The 27,906-nt window shown below is 38.1% G+C and overlaps 2 protein-coding genes across 4 annotated transcripts in view; both read left to right on the plus strand.

Annotated features, from left to right (window-relative positions):
• The first annotated feature begins 1,841 nt into the window (after positions 1-1,841).
• LOC104591607 (peptidyl serine alpha-galactosyltransferase-like) lies at positions 1,842-9,930 on the plus strand. 3 transcript variants are annotated; one of them, XM_088886633.1, is made up of 8 exons: positions 1,842-2,514; positions 3,969-4,139; positions 4,580-4,823; positions 4,923-5,027; positions 5,966-6,441; positions 8,153-8,317; positions 8,461-8,704; positions 8,817-9,930. In XM_088886633.1, exons 1-8 carry the CDS (start codon positions 2,183-2,185, stop codon positions 9,498-9,500), a joined length of 2,421 nt encoding a protein of 806 aa, XP_088742759.1. In that variant the 5' UTR covers positions 1,842-2,182; the 3' UTR covers positions 9,501-9,930. The 3 variants fall into 3 exon arrangements, with proteins under 3 accessions (XP_088742759.1, XP_010248816.1, XP_088742760.1); XM_010250514.2 differs by having other exon boundaries at positions 1,853-2,514; positions 4,923-5,123; XM_088886634.1 differs by lacking the exon at positions 1,842-2,514 and adding an exon at positions 2,578-3,216 and having other exon boundaries at positions 4,923-5,123.
• A 2,376-nt stretch (positions 9,931-12,306) lies between these two features.
• LOC104591606 (Galactose oxidase/kelch repeat superfamily protein) overlaps positions 12,307-27,906 on the plus strand; it is a 34,121-nt gene continuing 18,521 nt past the window's right edge. Inside the window, exons 1-11 of the mRNA XM_010250513.3 lie at positions 12,307-12,497; positions 12,836-12,922; positions 13,057-13,125; positions 13,219-13,351; positions 13,458-13,504; positions 13,633-13,719; positions 20,207-20,268; positions 20,517-20,559; positions 20,665-20,745; positions 23,896-24,012; positions 24,738-24,843. Of these exons, the coding sequence (XP_010248815.1) occupies positions 12,366-12,497; positions 12,836-12,922; positions 13,057-13,125; positions 13,219-13,351; positions 13,458-13,504; positions 13,633-13,719; positions 20,207-20,268; positions 20,517-20,559; positions 20,665-20,745; positions 23,896-24,012; positions 24,738-24,843 (964 nt within the window). The 5' untranslated portion in view covers positions 12,307-12,365. The remainder of the gene's footprint in view (positions 12,498-12,835; positions 12,923-13,056; positions 13,126-13,218; positions 13,352-13,457; positions 13,505-13,632; positions 13,720-20,206; positions 20,269-20,516; positions 20,560-20,664; positions 20,746-23,895; positions 24,013-24,737; positions 24,844-27,906) is intronic.

Below are 27,906 nucleotides of genomic sequence, written 5' to 3' on the forward strand. Positions count from 1 at the left end.
GGAATCAATAGGCAACAAGTGTAAACCGGCAATTGAGTCGGGGGTCTTAATTGTTTTAAGTTCTAACATTTAAAATCTAACAAATTTTGTCTCAACTGTATTTCCTCAACACCAATATAAAAAGGTTTGATAGAAAACGGAGAGAACAAACTATTATTGGATGGGAACGCTTGTTTTGCTAGACAAATTGAGCATTTCAAGCTTTTGGTCAATCTACGACAATGTGAAGATCCATAAACCAAACATTGTTCTGTCATTTGATTATGGCATATTTAGAACTCACAAGACTTCCACTCTTGTAGTGGTATTGAAATATTTATTTGTAATATAAATAATATTTTATTTAATATTTTGGTATTGAAAATATTTAAATATTATTTTATTTTTCAATGTTATTTTTTTGCTTGAATAACATTTAAATTGAACAATCCAGAAAGTCATAATTTATATTGTCAGTACATAATTCTGTGTTGAATTTTGTAAAAATATAAAATTATTAATAATATAAATATTATTAAATATATTTTAATTATTTTTTGTGTTTTTAATATTATTATATAATTTTATTAAAATATTAAAATATTTTTAAAATGTTTAATTCAAACTTTTTTTTAGAAAGATATAGATAAAAAACAGGGGAGAGGATAAATAAGAATTAGAGAAAATTTAGGAGATAAATAGGAATTAGAGATAATTTAGTAGGTAAATAGTAATTAAAGATAATTTAGGAGAAAGTGGAGAAGTAATTTAATAGAAATTTTGAGAAAAGATATTGTTTAAGTTATTGAGAGAGAGAAATAGAGGGACTTTAGATAATTTTTATAGAAAAAGAAAACAGTTGTTTAAAAAATGATATGCAAAAAAGTTTAAATACTGTTTTGTGAGAATCAAATCCCATTTCCTGTATCCGTGTCTCTAACCTCTCCAAAATGGGGTAGGGACCAACACAACACTCCCGATATTATCTCGAGGGCCACTGCCGCACACTGGGAACATCTCGCGCAACTGTATTGACTTATTCGCAGTCTTGGGAGCATTTCCATCTCCCCAAAAGGCGATATTTATACTCTGCATCTATTACATAATATTAAAGTGCTTCAACCTTTTTACGGTCCAATGGATTGACATGACCTTGTCATCTGGAGGGTGGCAAAGTCAAAGTGATATTAGGATCTGCTACTGATATTTAATAAGAATGCATTTATGCATTCAAGGTGACATTTTTTTTTAACAAATTTGAAGGTATATTTGAGAGCAAAGTTTCTATCTAACTCAAAATTGATCAACCTTCGAAAGATATATTTCAATACTGGGATTCATATTTATATTTTATAAAAAAAATCATATTTGTATCCATTACAAAATTCATTCATGTATACAAATAATACATGTTTGTATACAAAATACAAACTTTTGCACTGAACAGAAAAAAATATAAAAAATTAAATTCTACATATTTCTATTTGTATTTTATACTGCACTCTTCCCGGTCCAAGCCTTGAGAATTTCTTTTCTTTTTTTGCATAATCTTCATGTAGCTATAACCATCTAAAAACGGTCATCTGATCGAACGGTTAAGATGGTCCATGCCAAATTTTGATTCGATGTACGTGGAAAAACATGGAGGTGTTCAACCAAGTGGAAGTCACTATTTCCAAACTTGAGATCGACACGGCGGCTTGCTTTGAATGATGCTTGATTGAGTGCAGATTACAGAGATATACGAATATATTTTTTGTATACACTTCACACTGAAACAAGTAAAATAAACAAAGGAATCTGTTGGTGGATCTCCAATAGGAACGCACCTTCGAGCGTGTAAACACTAAACACAGACAGTGTCTAGACTCTCACTGAAGAGAAAAAACTCCACGAATCACCGTCACCGTCCCAGGAGGTAAGTAGGAACAAGCAGAGAGCCTCTTCAACCCATCTCAGTCGAAAGACTCTCTCAGTCTGCAAAATTGAAAAAAAAAAAAACTGATCGGAATTTTTTTTTTTTGCAAAGAAAGATCGGAAATAATTTAAAACACCTGTTCTCCCCACCTTCTCATTAATAAAAAGAACATTAATTCGAGTTGACGTTCGACCCAAAATAAGCTTTCGTCTCATCTTTCTCCCCACAACCTTCTTTTGACTTTCTTTCCCGAGACATGAAATTCAGATCTCTGCAATAAAATGCATGCGTAGTTACACCATGAAACAGGCTCTAATGGCTGGATTTCTGCTTTTGGCACTGTTGATGGGCTTGCTCAGTACCGGCGTGCTCGGTGTTGAATCAACAGCTCAGGAGGCGCCATGGAGGATCCACACCTTGTTCTCGGTGGAATGTCAGAACTACTTCGACTGGCAGACGGTGGGCCTCGTTCATAGTTTCAATAAGGCCCGTCAACCCGGTCCCTTAACAAGGCTCCTAAGTTGTACTGAGGAGGAGAAGAAGCATTATAAAGGGATGGACCTTGCTCCAACTTTCGAGGTACCCTCCATGAGCAGGCACCCAAAGACTGGAGACTGGTATCTACTAAACTTTCCTTTTTTGTTTTTTATTGTTTAAGCTGTCTAACTCGAGGTTGTGTTTCTAATTCTGTTTTTTATTTTAGTTTGTTCTGCATTATTTATTCAAAACATTATAGTTGATGCTGGTTATTGCTATTGCTAGATCACATTTAGTTTTCCAGTACTTGAGATGCAGGAAAAATGGGTTTTTGGTTGTTGGATTGGATCATCTTCCTAGCTCTGCTGATTGGTTTGCTTTTATTGCATGCCATTTTTATGATTTCTAAATGACTTCGTTATTACGACAGGGGTTTCTTTTTCTTTTGTAGTTTACTTTCTGTACATATTTTAGTTTGATTTGGTGGGTTAGCAGTGGTATTTGTTTTTCGCTCCTGGTTGATACTTCTTTCATTCATTCATTCCCTTTTTTGTTTTTATATTTTTTATATATTGATGTTATATAACCTTTTTTTTTGTCACGTAGCAAATCAACCTGAAACTAAATTACCAATTAAATAGCATCCAGTTATCTATCTAGAAGACTTGAAGGAATGCCAGGGTGGTGCAGGCCTTCCTACTGAAGTAGGCAAACTGCTTACAAAGAACACAAATAGAAAGGCTAGTGAAACATAGCTTGTCAAAGCTTCTGTATGCATTTGCGAGAAATTAATACATTGGCTACTTGACCTCTTGCCAAATAACTCCAACTATTTCCTACAGGTAAAAGAAAAGGAGCAAATCGCTACTTACAACAATGTCCTTCTAGTAGATTTATCTTAATTGAAACAAGAAACCAAACTCAGGCTCAGACCCACACCATCAGGTCTTTACAAGTTTCCAGTTGTGTTTCACTTCTTATCATTTTGGGTTAAATTGTTTCTAAGTTTCTTTTCATTTTTGGTGAGTTATTCTTGCCATTTCCTTGATGTGTGTTATTGTTTTCCTCTTCTTGCTTCTTCTCTCTCTCTCTCTCTCTTTTTTTTCCCTCCCTTTACTGGCTCATTTTTTGTGTTCGCATATAATGGGTTTCTGTTAGTTTGCATTGTTGTAATATTCTTCTCATTGGGATTTATTTGAAGAAATTGGATGGGTTGCTCAGTATCTTTTTACATATCAAATTAATGCCATTTTTCATTTCTTTTATTTATTTTCTAATATCTGTTTATGCATTTATATGTTGAACTAGAGTTCTTCTCATTGAGATTTATCTGAAGGAATTGGATAAGGCTGCTTAATCTTGTTAAACATCAAAGTAATTCCATTTTAGTTTTCTATTATTTCTTGACCTGTAATCTACTTATGATTTTTATATGTTGATCAAGAATTTGTCAGCTTACAATGATTTCTCACCATATGTGACTCCTTAGTGAAGATCTTTCTATGTTTTGCTTATGCTTCTAGTTAAGATTATTTTGTGACCAGTTCCCTTGCAAAAGGAGGAAAAAAAAAGTAAAGGCCTTTTTTTTTTGCAGGTACCCTGCAATTAATAAGCCAGCAGGAATTGTCCATTGGCTTAAACATAGTAAAGATGCACAAAATGTCGACTGGGTTGTAATTTTGGATGCAGACATGATTATCCGGGGTCCAATTATACCTTGGGAACTTGGTGCTGAGAAAGGCAAGCCTGTTGCTGCATATTACGGGTACTAAAATTCACTTTTGTCAAGCTACTGGGGCTATGCATGTAATTCTTCTTTTTATTTGCTTCTTAGTTATCACATGCAGCTGCAAGATGATATGTTCAATGACTTCAATTCCAGTACCAACCTAAAACATTCTCAATTCAGAAGCGACTCTTATCCATTTATAATTAGACTTACAGATTGAATAAGGTTAAGGCATCAGGTCCAAAATGAATACAAAGTCAGCTACAAAAAGGAAACATAAAAACATAACTATTATAATTAGAATTACAGATTGAACCCTGACCCTGGAAATGCCCAAACAAACTGATCCCTGACGACACCTGCTTTATAGTACCTTTTTTGTGCTACATGTAGAACTTTTTTTTTTGCTACAAATGCTACATGTGTAACTTTTTGCAGCCAATATATGTCATTATTCTATAAACCATTTTATTCAGGTACTTGGTTGGATGTGACAATATTCTTGCCAAATTGCACACAAAGCACCCAAAACTTTGTGACAAGGTTGGTGGCCTTCTAGCAATGCACATTGATGACCTTAGGGCATTGGCACCTATGTGGCTTTCAAAGACAGAAGAAGTACGAGAGGACAGAGCCCACTGGGCAACCAACATAACTGGTGATATTTATGGCAAGGGCTGGATCAGTGAGATGTATGGATACTCATTTGGTGCTGCAGAAGTGAGTGGATTTCATGTTCTTCAATTTGCAGAATTATGATTTTCCAGCCACTAATATTTGCTCAGTTATTTACTTTTGTCTATGTTGCTGGTTTATCAGGTGGGGCTTCGGCACAAAATTAATGACAACTTGATGATTTACCCTGGCTACATCCCACGGGAGGGTGTTGAGTCCCTTCTCATGCATTATGGATTGCCATTTAAGGTTGGGAATTGGTCTTTCAGTAAAATGGAGCATCATGAGGATGGCATTGTTTATGACTGTGGCAAGCTCTTCCCTGAGCCTCCTTACCCAAGAGAGGTGTGTGTAAGAAAAAACACAGAAAAGATAATTAAAAATGCTTGCTAATACAAGAAATATGCCAAGAGTCTGTTCTGCGCTGCACTGACCTAAAGGCAAGTGGTAGTGAAACAATCCACACATTTAGCTAAGGATATCAAGGGGGGTCAGGTTAAATGTTAAATCTGCCTTGATCCTACCCTATCAGATTGGGTTTGGGACTGCCTTAATTGGGTTTGGAGGTGGATTCAAATTAAATGAAGTTAACCCACATTAGGCTTGGATTTTTCTAGCCCTGACGTGTTAGGTTGTTGTGCCCCTGTATGTAGAAGGGTATTCTTGTAAATTTCTAAAAGGTACAGATGTACAATGAAAATTCATCAAGTTTTTTAACAGGTGACATAGTGACATTGTAGAATCTTGTAAAATATAGCCCTCACCAAGAACATGACTACTGTTCATGGGCTGGGGGAAGTCAGTATTGGTTGAGACCCTATAGAGTCAGGGCAGGTTCAGTAATTCTACTTCATTAAGATGGGTTCAGTCAAGCTCTGTAGCAGGTGCCTTAGGTCTGGGATAGGGTTGAGGCAAACCTGTATGCTGTATCAATCTTAACCCATTGACATAACTGCATTTAACAATCCTCCAAGTAGGTGCACCACTTGTTATTTGGATGCCAAATGTGTAAGAACCAAGAATTATGTAAACATCCCACAGTGCTATTGAAGTGCATCAGCTCAAATGATCTATCTATTTATAGATATTCTGTTTTTTTTTTCCTTTCTAAATACAAAAGTTATATGTGGAATTGTATGCGGGGTTTTAATATGGCATAATTCCAGATAGTTTTTCCCTTTCTGCAGGTTCAAGCAATGGAAGCCAATCCAAACAAAAGGCGAGGACTATTTTTGAGCATAGAATGTATCAACACGTTGAATGAGGGCCTTTTATTACACCATGCATCAAGGGGGTGCCCTAAGCCAAAGTGGTCAAAATATTTGAGCTTTTTAAAGAGCAAGAGTTTTTCTGAATTAACCAGACCAAGATTTTTAACTCATGAGACTTTGCAAACTGTCAAAACTGAGGAACAACAGCAGGGTTCTGGTGAATCAGAAATGATGTATCCAAAAATCCATACCATTTTCTCCACTGAATGTTCCCCTTATTTTGATTGGCAGACTGTAGGACTTGTTCACAGTTTCCATTTGAGTGGCCAGCCTGGAAACCTCACTCGACTTCTCAGCTGTACAGAAGAAGACTTGAAGCGATATAAAGGCCATGATCTAGCTCCTACACATTATGTTCCATCAATGAGCCGTCATCCATTGACAGGCGATTGGTAACCAAAATTTCCACATTCTTTTCGGTTCCTTCTTTTTCAGTTGGTAAAACATTTATTGTAAAACTCAAGATCAATATGAAGTGGACATCTATCGCTTCCAGCAGCCATTGGGTATGTTGGTGGTGAAAAAGGAAAGGAAAGTTGGCATATGAAAGTCACTGACCTGAAACTTTTTTCCTTTGATACCTGGATACCTATACATGCCTAGCATGCAAGTGTTGGATATGATACTGGATAATGCATGAATACTTCTATATGTATTTTATAGCATTTACATTTTAAAAATATGTAAAATGGTATGTTTTACTATAAAAATATCTGAATATGTTACAAATTTAATTAAATTTGGCAAAGACACAAGTCTTGAAAAAGTGAACTTAGCTTCAAAAACTAGATATATGTATGATATAAGCATATCACATGAGATACAAGTACTTTTATCCATGTCCAGGATTTTAGGAAATGGATAGTTATATCCCCATTTTCCTATCTGTGTCCATGTCCATGTTCATATCTAGGATTCATGCCTTTTTTTCCCATTTTGAAACTATTTTGGTGGTTGTAGGATTCCATGCTTTCACTAATTGATCATCTAAACTGAGACAAAACTTATTAATTTACAAGGTACTTTGTTTGTGAACATGTTTGCTCACCCAGGTGGTTGTAGGCATCATATATGCATGCCATGTGGCATTCAAAGGTAAGTCAATGGTATTACATTCCGCGTGGCATACAGTTGTCATATATATATATATATATATGGAGAGAGAGAGAGAGAGAGAGAGAGATGAATGCCACATGGCATGCCATGTGTCATTGAATACATTAATGTGCCTATGTTTCCACGTGGTATTCATATATGCTACTATGTGGTGGGGTGTATAAGTATCACACGTGTGGTTGATGCACACGTTTTAGAAAGTATAAAGTATGTCAGAGGGTCAAAAAGCATGAATTATCAACAGATGACTTTGTGCTTTTCGTGTTTTTTAAAAGTGAAAAACACCCCAAATAAACGTGTTTCGGTACTTTTTGTACTTCAATACTTTTGAAAGTATGAAAAGTACTTTCAATAGTACCACCAAACAGGGCCTAAAATGTTGGTATTTTCCAAACTTCGATGTGTTTTACTAAGTAGTCCTATCATTTGATCAGTCATTTTCCCTTTCCTTTTCATGTTTAAAGATGGATGTTTTAGGTAGGCAATGCTGTTATTTTCTTTCCATTGTCAAAAACTTATTTTCTTCATATTATCCACAAAAGTTATGCTTCTAGTTTTTGATTTCCTTTTGTAGGTGGGATTTACCATTGTATATTTAGAGCTTTTTCATGTGTCCCATCTACTTGATGGGGTTGTCTGAATATTGTAAAGTATGATCAAGATAGTAACCTGTTGCTTTTTGAACAAGAAAAAGGAAAGGGGCCTGATTAGTTCTATCATTAATATTTTTTTTTTGTCTGAATTAGTAGGTTCATATCTCACTTCTTCAATGCTTCCTGCTGCAACTATGAGGTCATGATTTATCAATAAACAATAAAACATCTTTGACCTCTCTTATTTTAATTGCAGTTGGCCTACCACCCACACATATAGATGCGAACAGATGCACATATTAAAGGGGGAGAATTATGATATCAACAGAAACAAATAAAAAAAGTTGAATACTAAGAAGGAAATAAAACCTTGTTTCTCTTTGTGACATGTCAGGTACCCAGCAATCAACAAGCCAGCAGCAGTCCTTCATTGGCTAAATCACGCAGAAATAGATGCAGAATTCATAGTTATTTTGGATGCTGACATGATAATGAGGGGCCCTATTACGCCATGGGAGTTCAAAGCAGCACGTGGCCATCCAGTTTCAACCCCATACGAGTAAGAAAAGAACAATCTTTTATGCATTGGGGTGCATATATGTATTTGTTTTGTTCCTTTTCTTTTTGGTGTGTCTATGCCCTTGTCTGAATATGATTCTTAATAGTAGTAGTTTGTCTCTTACTTTAGTTTATGCATGCTAGCTATCTCATTGGATGCGACAATGAGCTTGCCAAACTCCACACCTGCCATCCTGATGCTTGTGACAAAGTTGGTGGTGTAATTATCATGCATATAGATGACCTGCGTAAATTTGCACTTCTTTGGCTGCATAAAACTGAGGAGGTCCGGGTTGACAAAGAACATTATGCAAAAGATATCACTGGGGATATTTATGAATCTGGGTGGATTAGTGAGATGTATGGTTACTCCTTTGGTGCAGCAGAGGTATGTTCTTGCATAATGCATTTTCTGCTTGTCCACCATTTGAATCTAAATCATATTTCCATATCTGATTCTAATCTTCAATAATTTCATTTGCATTCTATCCGATATGCAGTTAAAACTAAGGCATATCATAAACCATGAGATATTGATTTATCCGGGTTATGTTCCCGAACCTGGTGTAAATTATAGAGTGTTCCACTATGGACTGGAATTTAGGGTGGGTAAATGGAGCTTTGATAAAGCCAATTGGAGGAATGTTGACTTGGTCAGTACATGTTGGGCTAAGTTTCCAGATCCACCTGACCCTGCAACACTTGATTCAACTGATGAAGACATTCTGAAGCGTGACCAACTGAGCATTGAATGTGCAAAGACACTAAATGATGCTCTCTATTTGCATCATGAGAGGAGGAATTGCCGCAATTCCACTATCAAAACCACCTCAAACTGGGAAACCACAAAGGAATCTATGTTAAGGAAAGCTGCCAAATTTGTTGGAAAATCAGATTATATAAGAGGTAGCCCTGATCCAATGACTACTACTTCACAAATGTCATTTATACCTGCAGCAACTGAATGGGTTTTTAGGTCTTTGAGGTTTTGGATGGTTGGTATATGGGCTTTCTCTGTCTTGGGATTTTTGGCAGTCATGTCATTGGTTCTGTCTGGCCGAAAAGGGGAAGGAACAAAGAGTAGAATTTACAGAAACAAGAGAAGAGCATCATATTCTGGACTGTTGGATGCAAATGGGCATGATAGGCATCTTTTTAATGCTGAAGTGATATCAAAGCCTTGACATATCTCAGAAAATTGAACCAGGGAGAGAAATGCTTAGGTGATATCTGATTTTCCACAAAAGGAAGCAATCAAGAGAAACTTGAACCTTTCACGGAAACGAAGCAAACAGAGTTGAGGAAGGGTAAAGACATTTTTGAGCAAAATCTCTCCATCTGTGTGGAAAAAAAAGGTTCTTTCTTGTTTCAGCAGAAGTTACAGGTTCCATCAACACCTGGTATGAGGAGGTTCTATTGCTGAAAGTTGGCTTCCTGTTTATTTTATGCTCAATCCCATTTTTTGAGAATGTATGATATCAAATTCAATCAACTTGGAATTTATATGTTGACGTTTACCAGATACATTCACAGATTCAATTGCATCCTGTAGAATAAATTATATAAGCTTGATATCTTTTTCAATAATTGGAGCTTCTCTCTTTTCTACTCTGACATGATTGCCCAGTGTTTTGGTTTTACTGTTTCTTTGATAGTCTACTAATTTAACAACATACACACCGCTTTGACATTACCAGCGCTTAAAACACTGTGGGATGTAAATATTTGGAAGAGGGTGCTTTTAAGTACAAAAACACAAATTAGCATTGCGAGGAGCTTGTGAATTTGCCTTTTTTCCTCCTCTCTTTCAAGAAGGAATTACTTCTGGCTTGGTTGCTTGGTGAGCCAAATCTAGGATCACAATGTGAGCAAGGAAAAGCGCATGATCGTGTCAACCAATAAGGAAGTATGGACTACTGATTCATCCATGAGACTTCTCGACAGACTGGTGGCAGTGAAAATTTATTGAAAGATCCAAGGCACAGAAAATGAAACAAAAAGTAGTAGTCTTAGTAACTAGTAACAACAACAAAAAAGAGGTAACATTTGTGGTAAATGTAACTTGTCCTATGGCTATTATTTATATCATTACAGTATTCTTTATTTATTTCTTTTGCCAAAAATTAATAGAGTGAGAAAAAAACCATCGATCCCTCTAAGGAAAGAGACAAGCCAGGTGAGAGGCTTTCAGCCTGAGCCTGATGTATACAAAAGTACTATAAGTTTGAGTAATGGCTGTTCTAGCTGGGGAATGAGATGCCTTGTTATCAGTTTTAACATAATCTGTATTTTAGGCTCGGTTTGGAAAGAGTGTAAATACAAATATTTACAGTGCAAATCCAATCCTTGTATATTTTATTGAAAATATTGTATTTGCAATAGACCTGTTCATGGCTAGGTTTGGGCTTAGCTTTTGTCAAAATTCTAATAGATGCCCGAATCCCAATCCTGAGCCTGAGACGATGTAAAGTTCAGCCTGATGCCCGGCCCATGAACAGGTCTAATTTACACACACCATACACATTTGTATTTGTACTCTTCCCTTCCAAACTGAAGTGAGGAGGAAAAAGTTCTAACTATAATTGCAGATTAGATTCCACAATTTGTTTCAACATTGGTTACTTTTATGACTAGACCCGTTAATAGAGTTCATGGATTATTTGAGATTGGATCTTCTTCTCGCAGAGTGTGCCTCATGTATGGGAGATGTTCTCAATGCACAGCTACGATGTGCATCTTCTCCTTACAGAGTACGCCTCATGTATGGGAGATGTTCTCAATGCACGGCTACGATGCACTGTGAGGGTGGTGTGAGGTGCGCTCTGTGAGGTAGATCCAAACTTGGATTATTTACTCTACTACTTTGGGTTGTCAACATTTTCTGAAGGTACAATTAAGCCATATTCAGATCTAAAATGTAAGACCTGTAACCTAATCCCCTCCTCTGTAATGTAAGAGTATGCATTGTGCACACCAGAGGGAGAGAGTCCAATATGATTATTTTGTATTTGCATTATTTCTTTGCAAATAGACTTTTGATTTTAAAATCTTGATCCATTTAATAACCGGGTCAAATGTCACTACATCGAATTACGATTCAAATTCGTTCAGATCATGTACAAGTTCGTATCATATTCGGATTCGTGCAACCATGATCCTAGGTTTTAGTAATGTTCTTTATCAAGAATCAAAGTAATTTTTAACTTTTTTTAATTTATGCATACAAAGAGATTTTTTTTTCTTTTCTCTTCATATTAACTTTTTAAATATGGTGAATCATACCCATATTATATTTGAAAACCTGAAAATGAAATAGAAATATCCGTGACCTACTGCACCCAGTCGAATTTCGTATCAGATTTCGGACTTAGGTATTTGATCATCGTGTCAAGATTGGCTTCATCAGGTCCGAACCCAATCCGATCATGGCCCTGGATTTTAGTATTGTATTTTTATCCAACAATCTCGGATCCAGTCCAATTGAATATCATTATACCAGCTTAAATTTGGGTTTGTTTGTTATACAATTCGGATCGGGTGTGTTGGGAATTTTGTTAAAATTTTAATGGACCCTGAACCCTAACCAGAGCCCGGGGCAACCCAATTTGCAGCCTCAGTCAAAAGCCTTATACTTTCTTCCTTTCTGCATAAAAATTAAAAAACCTCACTACTACATTAAAGATCCGTAAATCAGCAGGGAAGATCGTGGCCCGGATGGACGAACAAAGAATTAGACCAACGCTGGTCCCAGTTCAAACCCAGGACATTCGTTTCGATTCAGATCTGTAAGACTGCAAATGGTATCCGATTGTGTGAGTTCAATTCCATTAAGAATGATCCGAATTTGATTCATGTGTACTTGAATCAATATGGACCTCCTGTATCCGTATCCATTTCTACTCGATCCGTTTTTGCAACCCCCATTCACATCTCAACTAAGCACCCTCCCAAAAAAACCCCTCGGCAGCCACGGTGTTATAGACTTGTAGCTATAAAAGGTCTGATCTTCTTCCTGTTCGTCGTCGATAGTTCGAGCAGCGAAAACGAAAATGGGGAAGAAAACCAAGAAGCCCGGGAAAGGCAAAGAGAAAACAGAGAGAAAAACAGCGAAAGCAGAAGAAAAGAGAGCTCGAAGAGAGTCTAAAAAGCTTTCCCCGGAAGACGACATTGATGCTATTCTGGTACAGCCGAGAAAAAAGAGAACCACTATTTCAACTACGTATATATTTTTTTACTGTAGTATTTAGATCAGTTGCTTAATTCATTTAAAGTTCATAAAATCTGAATTTAAGTTTCACTTTCATTCCTTCCCCAGTTCCCCTTGAATGGAATTTTTTTGGCAATAAGTCATTTCGAGTTCTCAAACCGATGGATGACTTCGTTTCCAACTTGCTTGAGCGATAAAGTTTAAAATTTCGTCTAGATATAGTGATTCTTACATTTAGATAGATGCTTGAGAGGGAGTTGATGTAGTTCTGTAGAATCAATAAGTTTTGACTGTAATTTTTGTATTGGGTAGTTGAGTATACAAAGAGAGGAAGCTAAGAAGAAGGAAGTTCACGTGGAGGAAAATGTTCCGGCACCATCCCCTCGATCAAACTGTTCTGTAAGGACCTTACCAGTATATTCAATTTATTTATGTTATAAATGGCCTCAAGGATTCTCCTTTCCCCACTTCACTCCTCACTCACTTACTCACATGGAAGCATTATTTTGTGGTCGTGAACTCTAACTCTATAGCTGAACATTAATCCCTTGAAAGAGACGGAATTGATCTTATATGGAGGTGAATTCTACAACGGTAATAAGGTTAGAATGATGATTTCTTATTTACCATTATTCTCTTGGCATTGATGCTGCATAGTTTTATTTGCTCATTTTCGGTGAATTGTGTTGTTGCAGACATTTGTATATGGTGATCTTTATCGTTATGACGTTGAAAAGCAAGAGTGGAAGTTGATATCAAGCCCCAGTAGCCCACCGCCTCGTAGTGCACACCAGGCAGTTGCCTGGAAGAACTATCTCTATCTCTTTGGTAAATAAACAGAATATTGATTTGATAATTGTACTTGCTATGATATCAGAGTTGATTTCTTTTAATCATGAGAGTGTGCTTGTTTCTTCCTCTGTTTATGTTTTAGGTGGTGAGTTCACATCCCCAAATCAAGAGCGATTCCATCATTACAAGGTAATGGTTTCCTTTACTGAATACCCTGTTGTACAATTCTAAGTTTCTAAACTTAGATTTTTACTTGTCAGCCTATTTGTACATTATGCTTAAGGATGTAATATTTATTTTGACTGCTCTTGCTACAGGACTTTTGGATGTTAGACCTGAAAACAAATCAGTGGGAACAGATAAATTTAAAAGGGTGTCCAAGTCCGCGTTCAGGTCATCGTATGGTAAGTTGATGCTGCATGGTTTTCTGGTTTATTTTAAAGTGAACTAGATTGACGCAGACATTTGTATGGTTGCATGAAATCCTTTCAACTAACTATAGTTATCTCTATCTTGCAAGGAAATTCTTTAGTCTTATCCCTTTTCATGTACAACTTTGTCACTTTTCTTGAAAAATCTATATTTCGTAGAAGCTTCTATGATATTATGTTGAATAGTTCTTGTTATGCAGGAGAGAAGAAGAGAGGAAGAGAGAAGAGAGAGAGAAGAAGAGAGAAGAGAGATCTGAGAGCCAAAATTTCTGTTGGCGACGCCAGCTTTTTGTATATATACTAGGGCGACAGGATATAAAAAATAAAAGAAGAAATTTACAATAGTACCCCTGCAATACTATACTTAGAGAATTAACAGCTTTTAACACTCCTCAAGTTGGGACATAGATGTCAATCATGCCCAACTTGTCACATAAATCATGATGCCGTGAGTGGTGTAACCCTTTTGTAAAGATATCTGCAAGTTGATCTTCAGAGCTAACATAAAGAGTACACACTTCCCCTGTGACGACCTTTTCTCTGATAAAGTGTTTGTCGACTTCGATGTGTTTAGTTCTATCATGCGGCATTGGATTAGCAGCAATGTTTATGGCTGCTTTGTTATCACAGAATAGGGTCATAGGTTCGTCAATTGGAAAACCCAACTCATTCAACAAATTTTTTAGCCACATAATTTCAGCCACTCCATGAGACATTGCCTGATATTCATCTTCAGCACTAGATCTAACTACAACATTTTGCTTTTTGCTTCTCCAGTTAACTAGATTACCTTCTATAAAGGTACGATAGCCACTAGTTGACTTTCTGTCATTTAGGGGTCCTGCCCAATCTGCATTAGTATACACTTCAACTTTCAAATGTCCATGCTTTTGAAACAAGCCTGCACTTGGAAACTTCTTAATATATCTGAGAACTCTTTCTACTGCTTCAAGATGGGTAGTCTTAGGGGCATGCATGAACTGGCCAAGAACACCCACTGCATAAGCTATGTTTGGTCGAGTCATAGAAAAATGTAACAATCTTCCTACAAGTCTTTGAAACTGTTTCACATCCTTGATGGGTTCACCTTGACAGTCACCTAGTTTGTGGTTAGGATCAATAGGGGAATCAACTGGCTTCACTCCCAATTTTCCTATATCCTAGAGTAGATCTAGGACATACTTTCTTTGGGAAATGAAGATGCCTTTTTGTGAGTGGGCCACTTCAATCCCAATGAAGTACCTTAGAGGACCTAGATCATTCACTTCAAATTGGGTAGTAAGAAAATTCTTCAACTTTTGAATTTCATCCTTCCAATCACCTCTGATAACTATGCCATCAACATATACTATCAGTGTTACAATTTTCCCTTCCCCACTTTTCACAAACAATGTGTGATCAGATTGAAACTGCTTGTATCCTCCTTGATGTACTGTTACATGGAACTTGCTGAACTAGGCTCTTGGTGATTGCTTTAGCCCATATAATGATTTCTTTAACCTGCACACTTTCTGTTCATTACCTTGAGCCTGAAAACCAGGGGGTTGTACCATGTATACTTCCTCTTCAAGGTCACCATTCAGAAAAGGCATTCTTGATGTCAAGCTAATGAAGATCCCAGTCAAGATTAATAGCTAGGGAGAAAAGGACTCTAATGGAGTTCATCTTAGCAATAGGTGCAAAAGTTTTTGCATAATCTACTCCATACACTTGTGTAAACCCCTTTGCCATTAAACGAGCTTTATATCGCTCCATATCGCCATCAACCCTGTGTTTAACTATGAAAACCCATTTACATCCAATTGGATCATTCCCCTTAGGAAGATCTACTAGTTCCCATGTGCCATTTTTATGTAACGCATTAATTTCTTCCTTCATAGCATTTGTCCATTCAGGTACAGAAAGAGCTTCTGCCACATTCTTAGGGATATGAACACTGTCAATTGAAGAGAAAAAGGCCTGAAAGGAGGGTGAAATGTTTTCATAGGAAACAAAGTCGGAAATGGGGTGTTTAGTGGTGCAAGATCTAACACCTTTCTGGTGAGCGATAGGAAGGTTAAGGTCATTAGCAATAGAAGTATCAATAGCAATAGGGTCAGGAACATTAACAGGAACCAAGGTACCTGAATGGGTATGATCCGACCTCAGAGAGTCTGATGGCATTGGTGGTATAGCTTCTAGGTGCCCCACAACTCTTGAACATGGTTGGCCTTTGTGACGACGAAAGAAGACATAAAAGGGAGGAGGATTAGGAAGAGGGGGGAGCTGAACCAGTTTCTTCTCATTCTTACACTCCCCTGAGGAGAAACAGGGAAGAAAGGCTCACTCTCAAAGAAGGAGACATCCATAGAAACATAAGATTTCCGAGAAACATGATCAAAGCACCGGGATCCTTTCTGAGTGAAAGAGTACCTTAAGAAGATGCAAGGAATAACACGAGGATCTAATTTTCCACGAGTGGGTGACATATTTTGAACAAAACAACGACAACCAAACACACGAGGAGGAATAGAAAGAAGGGGAGCCTTAGGAAAAAGAAGCTGATGTGGGGCTTTGCACTCTAACCAACGAGAGGGCATATGGTTGATGAGATAGGTAGCACAAAGGACAACCTCAAGCCAAAAATGTTTCGGGACATTCATATGAATTAGTAACCCTTGGGCCACTTCAAGAAGGTGTCGGTTCTTTTTTTCAGCAACACCATTTGTTGTGGTGTTCGGGCACAAGAGTTACGGTGAAGTGAACCACGTGAAGCAAAAAACTCCGTAAGATCACTATGAAAATATTCTTTGGCATGATCCGATTGAAAAATTTGGATTTTAGTTTGAAATTGGGTGAAGATCATCCGCTGAAAATCTTGGATAATTTTTGGTACTTCATCCCTGGCTCGGATGGGATATACCCATGTATATCTGGAGTAATCATCGATAATGATAATAAAATACTTGTAGCCACTCTCAGATGATAAAGTAACAGGGCCCCAAACATCAGAATGAACAATGTGGAAAGGAAATTCAGATTTATTATTCTTTGAAAAGAAATGAGTTTTACACTGCTTACTCAATTGACATGTTTGACAAGTAAATTCTGACATTGATATTGACTTAAACAACTCTAGAAACACAATTTTTAAAGACTGAAAAATAAATGACCATGACGACTATGCCATAAATAGACTTGACTCTTACAAGACTGATTCTTAGACTTTGTGACTTGAAGACCAGTTTTATTCTCCAGCATGTAAAGCCCATCCACCATACATCCTCTACCAATCGTCTTCCTCGAGGCAAGATCCTGGATCACACAGCAAGAAGGGAAAAATGTCACTGAGCAGTTTAAGGAATTAGTAATACTACTAACAGAGAACAAATTAATGGAAAATTTCGGGACATGTAAAACATTAGACAGGGTAAGGCCAAAGGGGAGAGAAATGGTTACTTGACCAGCTATGGTAGAGTATGATACATCAGCTAGTCTCACCTTGTCTCTTCCAGAAAGGAGGTGATAGGTTTGAAAGTAAAAAGACTTACCAGTCATGTGTTTAGACGCTCCAGAATCAATGATCCAACGAGTGTCAGGGGTATGAGATGCTACATAGAAAGCTGTGGTAGAGTTACCTGATGTAGACACAAATGAAGTTGAGGGAGGAGCATCCATCTGACGAATTGATCTACCATAGAGCTCTAAATGGTCACGGAAGGAATTAATAATATCCTCCCTTGGGTCAGATCCAGAGGCGTGCGTCTGAGTCACAGTAGTAATGGGGGGCTGATTCTCCTGAGTAGCCATATTTGCCATAGTGCGCTTTCTTGTACCTTGCTGTCCTAACTTTTTATTTAGATCTGAACCTTGCTTCTTACTCAAATCTTGAGCCCATTTCGGCTTCCCATGAAGATCCCAATATGTATTTTGGGCGTGTCAGGGTTTCTGGCATTGAGTACACCACAGTTTGTCTTTGTCATCCACATTTTTTTGAAAATCCCCCTTCTTAAAGGTATTTCCCCCACTTGTAGTAACACTCCCTTTTGCTACCAACACGACTACATCCCCTCCAAAATTGTTCATCAAATTTCTTCTACTTTCTTCTGATTGTACTAGAGCATAAACTTCCTGGACGGATGGAAGATTCTTGCTACCTAGGATCTGGACTCTGATAGATTCATATGCAGGATTCAAGCCATGTACTAGAGCAAACACTCTTTTCTGGGAAACAAGTTTTTTGTACAATTTTGCATCTTCATCACACTTCTAGTCCACACTTTGATAATGATTTAACTCCTTCCAGACAGAGGTCAAGTCTGAATAGTACACAGACAGACACCTCTCCCCCGGTTTACAAGTGGACGATTCTGCCTGTAACTGGTAAATTTTTTCATAGTGACACAGTTCAGAATAGGTTGATTTTGCTTGTTCCCAAATCTCATTTGCCATTTCAGCCCACATAAAATTCTTTCTTATTTGAGGTTGCATAGACACTAAAAGCCGGGACATGACCATGCTGTTTTCCTGGTTCCATCTGTCATATTCAGCACTCACAGAATTGGGTTCTTTGATTCTCCCATTTATATAACCTATCTTTCCCCTTACAGTGATGTACAACTTGATCCCTCTTGACCACTCTAAATAATTTAAGCCATCGAGAGGAATAATAGCCATGGGAAAGGATAGGTCCACACCCCCACTCATTCCATTCTGCATTGAGGAAACACTGGATGTAGCAGAATCTTCACCGCTCATGATTACAGATTCAAGAAACTCTTAAAGTGGGCACAAAACCTTAAAGAAAAAGGTCTAGCACCAAGGGAGAAAGGAACCCCCTTTTTTCTTCGGAAACACAACCCATTTCTGTAAAACATAGGTGCTGTTACAGCACTAACAGGTCATCCCTTGACCTACAGAATCAAACACAGGTGCTGTCACAGTGCATACAGGTCATCTCTTGACCTATGCATCAACAGAAATGCTGTTATAGCAAGTACAGGTCACTCTTTGACCTTCAGTGCACCATAAAAGCTGCTATCGCAGCACACAAAAGGTCTTTACGACCTACAGTTTATACAGGGGTCAGTCGACCCCACAAAAAGGGAAGGAAAGAGGTGCTGATCACTTCACATCCAACCAGCAGACCTAGTACAGGTTCTGCCCTGGCACACGACCAGAAAAAAAAAGAGAAGGAGAGAGGTTACTTCAGTGCATGAGAAAACCTTGATCTTCAATCAGCCGAACAGTAGATGAGGGTGGAAGATCTGGAAATCTGGTGCGAAGGAAACTGTTCACTCGATCTCTCCTTTCAGATTTGATAGTCCCGCTCTGATATCATGTTATGCAGGAGAGAAGAAGAGAGGAAGTGAGAAGAGAGAGAGAGAAGAAGAGAGAAGAGAGATCTGAGAGCCAAAAGTTCTGCTGGTGGCGCCAGCTTTTTGTATATATACTAGGGCGACAGGATATAAAAATAAAAGAAGAAATTTACAATAGTACCCCTACGGTACTATACTTAGAGAATTAACAGCTTTTAACAGTTCTCATGCTTCATATTTGTTTTAGGTATCTATTTTGACTGGTTCTTTAGAATGCCAAATCATGTTTCTCAATAGGAAGAAGTGATGCTTAAAAAATGAAGAGAGAGTACTTGGCTCTGCAATTTACAGTGGAGCAGAATAGATTTGGTTTGATATATATATAGAAAGAAGAAAGGGCGGGTTGGTGTTGGTTGGGCTATGGTTAGATTCTCACACCCCAGTTGCAACCATTAAATTTGGGTGTTACCTAGGTAGGGGATCCATAACCATAAAAGTCTGGCAAAAGTTTTAATGCTTGCTGCCAACCTGACAAAACTCTCCTTCTCTGGGCTTGGGACTGTCAGTGTAAGACAAGCTCGCACTGGCAGACTGTCCAGGATGCTTTGATCTCCTACTAGAGTTAATGTATTCTCTAGCCACCAGAAGACTGTCCAGGATTTGACACCTTTTTATAAAGGCCTCTTGTAAGGAGTACATGACCTTTCATAACTTTGTTTAGCCTTAGAGCCGATATCTTTTTAATGATCTTGTATAGGCTCCTTAACTGATAAATTTAGGAGTCTCTAACTTCCTTGGCCTCCTTCATCTTCTGAATTAGTGCAACAAAAGTAGCATTGGTGCATTGGTTTCATATACCTGGTTAAAATCCATCTAGATGTTTTGCTGTCACTTGATTTTTTTGATTTTATTATTAATCTTTCTGACCTTTCTTGAGTTTTGGTTATAAATATTTGATTGTGACCTCAAGGTTCTAGTTCTTAGCTACTTTGAATCATAAAATCATTGGTATTGGAGATTGATTTTTTCTATCACATCTATCTTTCAATTTGTTTTTGACTATTGCAATAGTTTAAGTTTAAGATGTTTGCCACATTCTTGTTAGCAATAATGTCTCCTAGTTGACTGTTCTTATGTTTTATTTTATTTTTTACATGTTACAGGTATTATACAAGCATAAAATTGTTATTTTTGGGGGCTTCTATGACACACTTAGAGAAGTGAGGTTGTTATTTGGTTCTTTTCAAACATCAAGTTCAATAAAGATCTAATTTATACAATTTTTGTTTTATGTTACTGTCTTCAGACAGCTAAAATTGATTGCTGAAGCAGTCATTTTATAAGTGTATGCTAAATAAGCTCAATTTCATTTCTTTTTCACAGTTTTATTATTCATTCAATAAAAAAATTTGAATTATGGGTTTCTCCTTTTCATTTAAAAATTAATGAAGCTCTATTCCTCTATTTATGCAGATATTTTAATGATTTGCATGTATTTGATTTGGATCAGTTCAAGGTGAATACCCTTGGTTATCATGGATGTAGGTTACATCATTTGCTTCCCTGATCAAGTCTAGCTTTTGGTGTTATTACTAACACTAATCAATGGTGTACATTCCAGTGGCAAGAAATAAAACCCCGGCCAGGATGCATGTGGCCAAGTACTAGGAGTGGTTTCCAGTTTTTTGTTTTCCAAGATGAGGTAAGTTAATCTTAAAGTAATTTATTATGGCTATTATAGTAACAATATTGACTTTGGTCTTGATCACTTTACAAGATCTTGGTATTAGCACTGGGGGCACTAAGGGCTTGTTCGTTTCCTCTTAACTCTTGTCTCTAAGAGGAATCTTTTAACTTTAAGAGAAAAATGGTTGTTCGTTTCCTCTTATCTCTTAAAGTGTAACCATACAACTTTTTGTTTTCCAATGATACCTCCAAAAAGACAGACAAAAACTCTCATATATGGATCAAAATGGATATTTGATAATTTTCAGAATTCAGAGTTCAAAACAACATTCTCTGCATTTAGAGTACAGAGGAAAGAAAAGTTCACCAATACCGATATACCTCTTAATATAATTATTGCACTTTCAGATGTCAGACTTTAGAGCAAACGAACAAACCCTAACTTTATCATAGTAGCAATACTTGGATTATGAAGTTTGCATTGCAACATGTTATAATAAGCTTGGGATATTTTTATTTTAAGCTAGTCAAATGGCATTGTGCTTATTTTTATTACCTAAAATTTGCTGCCTTATTTGTCATTGTTCCACACTTTTTTGTGGGGAATTGGAAAGCAAGGCGGAGAGGATTTCTATTATTGGGTGATTTTGGTCTTCCAATTTTTTTCCTGATCAACAACTAAATTCTTCATTATTCACAAGGAAAGAGAATGATGGTATATAAACAAGTACAAAAACATGAGGTTCAAAACCCAGTCTAAGTTAAGACTATCCTGACAAATCAGATATTATACATATAGCAGATCCATACTCATTTTCTAAGGAATAGATGCTCCATAAATACAGATTTCTCCTCTCATCTGCAGTCCTGGCTAAACTCTTAGCAAATTCATTTGCCAGTCTTCTGATCCATGTGTATGAGATCTTCACTCTGGATGGGAAAGCTTTAGCATTTGTAATAAAGTGCCTGCCATGTCTAACAAGGTTTCCTCCTTACTATTAATACAGTCAATAAACAACTCCACAATCTCCTTGCGGTTCCAGGTGCTTTAGGTACTGGAGGGGTCTTTAGAAATTTCCATAGATCTATTATGGCTACATGGCTTATAAGATATTGAAATAACACAAGGGCTGAATTGTTTGCAGTGGAGCAAGGACTGAGACTGGTAAAATCTCTACAGATTAATTTTTTGATTGTTGAAGGAGATTCTAGAGTTGTAGTGGGCTGTCACATTTTAGAATCTTGGAAAGAGCCTCTCTGTATGTGTAGGGGTAAGGTTGCGTACATCTGTCCCTCCCCATACTCTGCATTGGTGGGAGCCTTGTGCACTGGGCTGCCCTTTTTACAATTTAGGAACATGATGGGGATACATCTTTGGGGAGAGAAATTGGAATCAACTTCTCATAGGTATATAGATCAATAAACACCTTGGCAGATGCACTATTAAAAGAAGGGTTAATAGGGATAAGCTATTATGGGGACTGTTGGGGCATAATTGTAATTTCTAGAGAGTGGGCTTGGTGGTCGATACCAGACTATCTTTTTTTTTGATCAATAACACTTTTATTAAATCATCAATAGAAGATTTACAAGAGGAAGACAAACACACTTATCTTCCAAGAGCAGCAAAGAACCTCAAGAAAAGGAAAAAAAGAAAGAAAAAACACTATAGTTACAGCTTAGCCCAAAACAGTGAATCCCTTTCTGCCCCTTGTTTAGCTAAACCGTCAACTAGGGAATTAGCCGATCTTTTAACCCAACGTGTCTTAACTTCCATCACCCGCACCAGCCACTTGAATTTCCTCCTCTCATTATTGTACTTCCATAAGCCATTGTGATATTTAATCAACCACCCTATTACCACCTCTGAATCCCCTTCAATTATGAGTTTCCTGATGTTCAACTCCTTAGCTTCCTGGACTCCTTCCATAACTGCAATTATCTCAGCTCTAAGGGAGTCACCCACTCCAATTGGGCCAGAGAACATGGCAGAAATGACCCCATTTTCATCCTTAAAAACACCCCAAATCCCCGATTGTCCCGGATTTCCCCTACTACACCCATCAAAGTTTAGTTTCACGAATCCACCAGGTGGAGGGGTCCAAGCCACACTCATTACTGACTTGGTCTGTGTGCAAATTGCAATTTCACCCCACTTCCTCAACATGTCATCCACAGTGTAATCTGTGAAAAACTCCAAAGATTTCAGCCACTGTACCGCCCTAATATGTATGATAGCCCTCAAATCTACTGCTCCTCTCTGAGCTTCTGAGAATATCCTAGAGTTCTTTCTTCCCAAAGTGTCCAACATACTGCAGCCCTTAGTCCTCTCCACATTGTCCTTCCCCTTTTTATCTGCCACCTGAAAAAAGAAGGGGGAAAAAAGGCCCTGCAAGTCTGATGGGGGATTCCAAAGACACCAGTAGGTGAAAACCAGTCTCCCCATCCGCTTTACAAAGAACACACCACTGAGGTGACAAACAAGTATTGGGTCTCTTCTTTTGGAGTAGATCACTGGTGTTGATTCTTTCCAGATAGGCTTCCCAACAAAAACTACCAACCCTAGGAGATAGTCGATACCAGACTATCAAGGGGATGCTTTGACATTTTTGTACATAAACCATTCTTTTAACCATATTAATAAAATTCACATATTGTAATCTATAAGGAAAAGTAGGTCACAAGAAGCCTTCCAACTCAACTACCGTCTAGTGAAATATCTTGCCCTCTGTTCTCTTATTAATCTCCATGCCACCAATAATATCAATATCTTTGGCCCTTTAAAACTGAGTACTGGTCATTCTTCAAGAGGAGATGACCACCTGCAATGCACCACTGAAGTGTCCAATAATTTTGGATTGCCACATTTTGTACATCTATCCGTGCCATTGACGCTATTTCTAGTGGGGCCAGCAAAAAATCTGAAACTGTTTGGTTTGGAATTGCTAGCTTCAACTGTCTAATCTGATCAGTTGGAGAGCTGATGGTGTTTTATCTCAATATGGTTGGGAATTGCTAGCATTCTCTCTCTCTCTCTCTCTCCCCATCATATATTGCTGTGTTTCCCTTGTATGTATTAGTAGTTGCTGACTTGCTGTTTCTCCTCGCACAAACTCAATATAGTCATACATGATACATCTTTACAGGATGTTTTCTGGTGTTGCAGATATTTCTATATGGTGGCTATTCCAAAGAAAGTGCATCTGATAAGAGCAGCTCTGAGAAAGGAAATGTTCATTCAGATATGTGGTCCCTTGATCCAAGGACATGGGAGTGGAACAAGGTTCTTATCTTTTTTCCCCTTTCTTTTACTTTCTCTTTTTTCCATCTCATCCCATTACACAATGGCCCATGTACTAAAAAAGGCAAACGAGCATCCTTTCTGTTTTAATACTTGCTCCTGTATGTTTAATTTGCCTTGAGTATAAAGGTTTTTGAATGTTAAATGTTCTGTGTTATTGCGCTATTCTCTCTCTCTCTCTCTTTCTCTTTCTCTCTCTTACACAACATACATTCACACTGAAACATGAATGCACATGCACAAGTTTTTATATGATAATTTTCCTGTATGAATCAAAAACTTGTTTCTATGTAAAATTTGACTTTGGCAAAGATAACTTACAATGAAATATGGAAATAATTATATTGCAAATTTTCTGTTTTTCCTTTTCTGATACAGGTAAATTATCAATATATGTTAAATGTAAACATTTTAAAGAAACTGGATCTTATCTTTATGCAAGTTATAATGCATTATCTACATAGCAGTACACAAGTTAAGTCAGTTCAAGCTTAATCCTATCTTTTTAATAAAACCATGCATCGCCACAATTTGCATAGTGCAAACTTGTATCATATTCATAGTTTTACCTAATCTTCCACAAGCTTAAATTAATGATTTCTAAAAGACAATTTTGAAATGTTGTATTTTTCCACAAATTTCCTGTTGTGAACTCTAGATACAACACTTAGTTTCAGGAGATTTCTTATATTATGAACCCACTATAGGTAAAGAAAGGTGGGATGCCACCTGGACCTCGTGCTGGATTTTCAATGTGTGTACATAAAAAGCGAGCATTGCTTTTTGGAGGTGTAGTAGATATGGAAGTTGAAGGTTAGTTTTCCTTTACCATATCCTTTGTTGCCTTTTATGTGGATTTATTATGTGCTTTTTATTTTTTATTCCAACCATATTGGCCGCGGTAGATAGCTATGCTTGTTATTTTACAGTTCCCTTCTATAATGGCATTATCTTAATTTCTTTTTTCTTCATATGCCATGCTGATAATAAATCCTCTCATGTTCTTTTAGAGCATCTTAGTTGTAAACTGTGCTCCTCACTGTTTTCATTGTCATCAAAAAATGATCAAAGGGATCTGCCAACATTACCACTATGGCTACTGGTAACAAACAATGGCAAGCTAGCTAAGTAATGCATCTGTGAGACAAGTGGGGGAGAACCGATGGAGGAGAAGAAGTTTGTGGAAGCCAACCGGTGGAGGAAGTATCTCAAGGTGGAGGCAATGAACTTTCTACTGGAGGAACTACAAATTAGCGGGCAGACTAGCTTGAAAATCAGGGAAGCTAAGCTGGCTACGGTGTTGTTGGTAGGACTAAACATGGTAGAATGGTTCTTAAACTTTGTAGATGCAGCAACTGCAAAGGGAAATGAGAGATGTTGGAAAGAATTCATAACAGAGATGGGATGGAGGTATGAGGTGGAATGCAGGAAAAATCATAAGGGTTGTTTCATAGCACTTACAGAGCATTTTGGTAACAATAGGAAGCAAATGGTCTGTGTACCAGAAGGAAGAAAGAGCCAAGGGTGGACTGAAATCGTCAAAGTCTTGAGAGAGTTTCTATCAAGAACGAAAATGGAAAAGGAGAAAGGTTTGGATCAGGTGGAAAAAAAGGTTCACTCGAAAACAGTAGTGAATCCTGAACCCCCTAACCGAATGGTTCCTACCTTGGTGCAGGATGGAAATAGAGTGGCCATACTGGTATCGGAGGAAAAAGGAGATTGGGCGAACAAACTGATTGTTGAAGTTGACAGACCAGGGAGAAGCTGGGAGGAGATTGCTGATTTGGTGACAAAACAGCTGAAGATGAAGACTACATATGTATTAACCCCGTTTAATGAGCACAAAGCGGTACTTGATCCTTTGGATAACAAGCCAAATCTTGAGGCTGTATGTCTGCAAGATAAACTGGGATCTGTGAATATATTCAGATGGTCTCCCTTGTCAAACTTGAAGGAATCCATGATAATGGATGGAGTAACAGTGCGTGTGGTTGGGCTACCTTTCCATCTTTGGAAGGTTGAAGTTGCAGAAGCCATTGCAGTACTGTGCGGAGCAAGACTGGCCGGTGCCTTTTGGGGAGACCTCAGGTCTGCAGCTATATTATTAAATGGAGTAAAGCCGGAGGAAATTCCCAGGAAGGTAAACTTGAGAGTGGAAGGAGCCTTCATGGAGGTCTGGTTGGCTTCCTCCATTGAAGGTGGAATGTGGAGGGAAGCTCGAAGGGAGGAAGATGGGGAGGTTGAGGAAGAAGCATTACGTGGCAGAAGGGGATTGGTAGATCTGCAAGGGTTAGACACTTACACAAAAAAGGGAGAGCAAGCTTTTGGAAATTCAAAAGCTTTGCTGAAGAAGGAAAATCGGAGACGTGCTTCACAAGTATGTCGCGCTGGAGAAGACGAACCATCTATCATCATCTTCGTTGAGCTCCACAGGCCGAAACCAGCAGTTTTTGAATCTCCCTGTACCTGGGAACTCACTACGATGGGTCGCGCCGGAGAAGACGAACACGGTGTCGCCGGAAAAAAGAAACCCTAGGTGTATCAGACAAAGGGATTTAGAGAGGCTGGAGTTGTTTTCTCATTCTGAGGAGGAAGATTTCAGTGCCATTGATTCAGACGACGCACTAAGTTTAGGGAGTATCGACCTAAGCAGCTCAAGAAATGTGTTTGATGAAGATAGTCTGGGAACAGAGGTACTTTTTCAAGAGAACAAGGAAGAAGACGAGGCACCAAAGTTCGAGGAAGACGTCGTGAAGGTTAAAGATCAGTTGCCTAAGGCTACGGTTCAGGTGCCGCTTGTACCTGCAAAGGAAGTCAATCCATTAGTGCAGGAAGAGTAGGATATGATGTTGGTAGGAAACTCTTCTCACGCTCCAACCTGCAACGTAACACTAGAAGGACAGAAATGGAAGTCTTTCACCTATTAAAGCAGACAGGGTTTTGATTCACAGTGTAAACTCTCTCACGCAAGCTCAGTCATAGGGAACAGCTTTAGGCCCATCTCCTTACGAGAATCCCTCTCCCTTGGAAGTCGTCCCCTCAGTCCCAAACATTACAGGTACTGTTGTCCATTCGGTTTTGGTTACTAATGTGCCTTCTGTGCTTGAAACAGATACACCAGCATCCCGAGCGGAAGTTCCAGTGGGGGGGATGAGAAGAGAGACTGGCAGCTGAGTGCAAACTGAGAGAAGGTGAGATGGCAGTGGAAGAGGGACAGAAGGAGGAACTAGAGAGAATTTGGGAGAGAATCTGCGCGTTGTTGGAGTATAAAGAGAGGGAGGAGAAATTAGATCAAAGGGAGAGAGTAACAACTTTTCAAGAAAAGGACTATTACAGGAGCTCTAATCTGGTGGGGGGGGGATAAATGAAGCTAGTGCCTTAATGAGGAAGACTAAGGGTAACAATAGGAGAACAAAGAAAAAGAGATCTGAAGTGGAGAGATTGATTTCAGATATTGAGGGTGATATTGAATTTAGTGGGAGAGGGGAAAGAAGAAAAACTTTGCTGTAAGGTGGAGTCTTTGAGAAGGGTTTTTTTTGAAAAAGTGCTTGATGAAGATCATTAGCTGGAATGTGAGAGGCTTGGGAAGTGAAAGAAAGAGAAGGGCAATTAAAGATTTGTTAAGGAGAGAGAAACCGGACATAGTCTTGATGCAGGAAATCAAGCTGGCAGAATTGGATAGAAGATGGATCAGAAGTGTATGGAGATCAAGAGGAATTTGTTGGACTTTGGTGCCGTCCTATGGAGCCTTTGGAGGTCTAGTAACCTTATGGAGGGAGGATGCTGTAGAATCAGTGGAGGAGCTAATAGGAAGATTTTCTGTGTCCTTAAAGGTTAGGAATGTGGGGGATGGCTTCACCTGGGTCATAACCAATG

This window comes from Nelumbo nucifera, chromosome 4 (genome assembly GCF_055504915.1).
Source record: "Nelumbo nucifera cultivar China Antique chromosome 4, China Antique-T2T, whole genome shotgun sequence".
Taxonomy (NCBI): domain Eukaryota; kingdom Viridiplantae; phylum Streptophyta; class Magnoliopsida; order Proteales; family Nelumbonaceae; genus Nelumbo; species Nelumbo nucifera.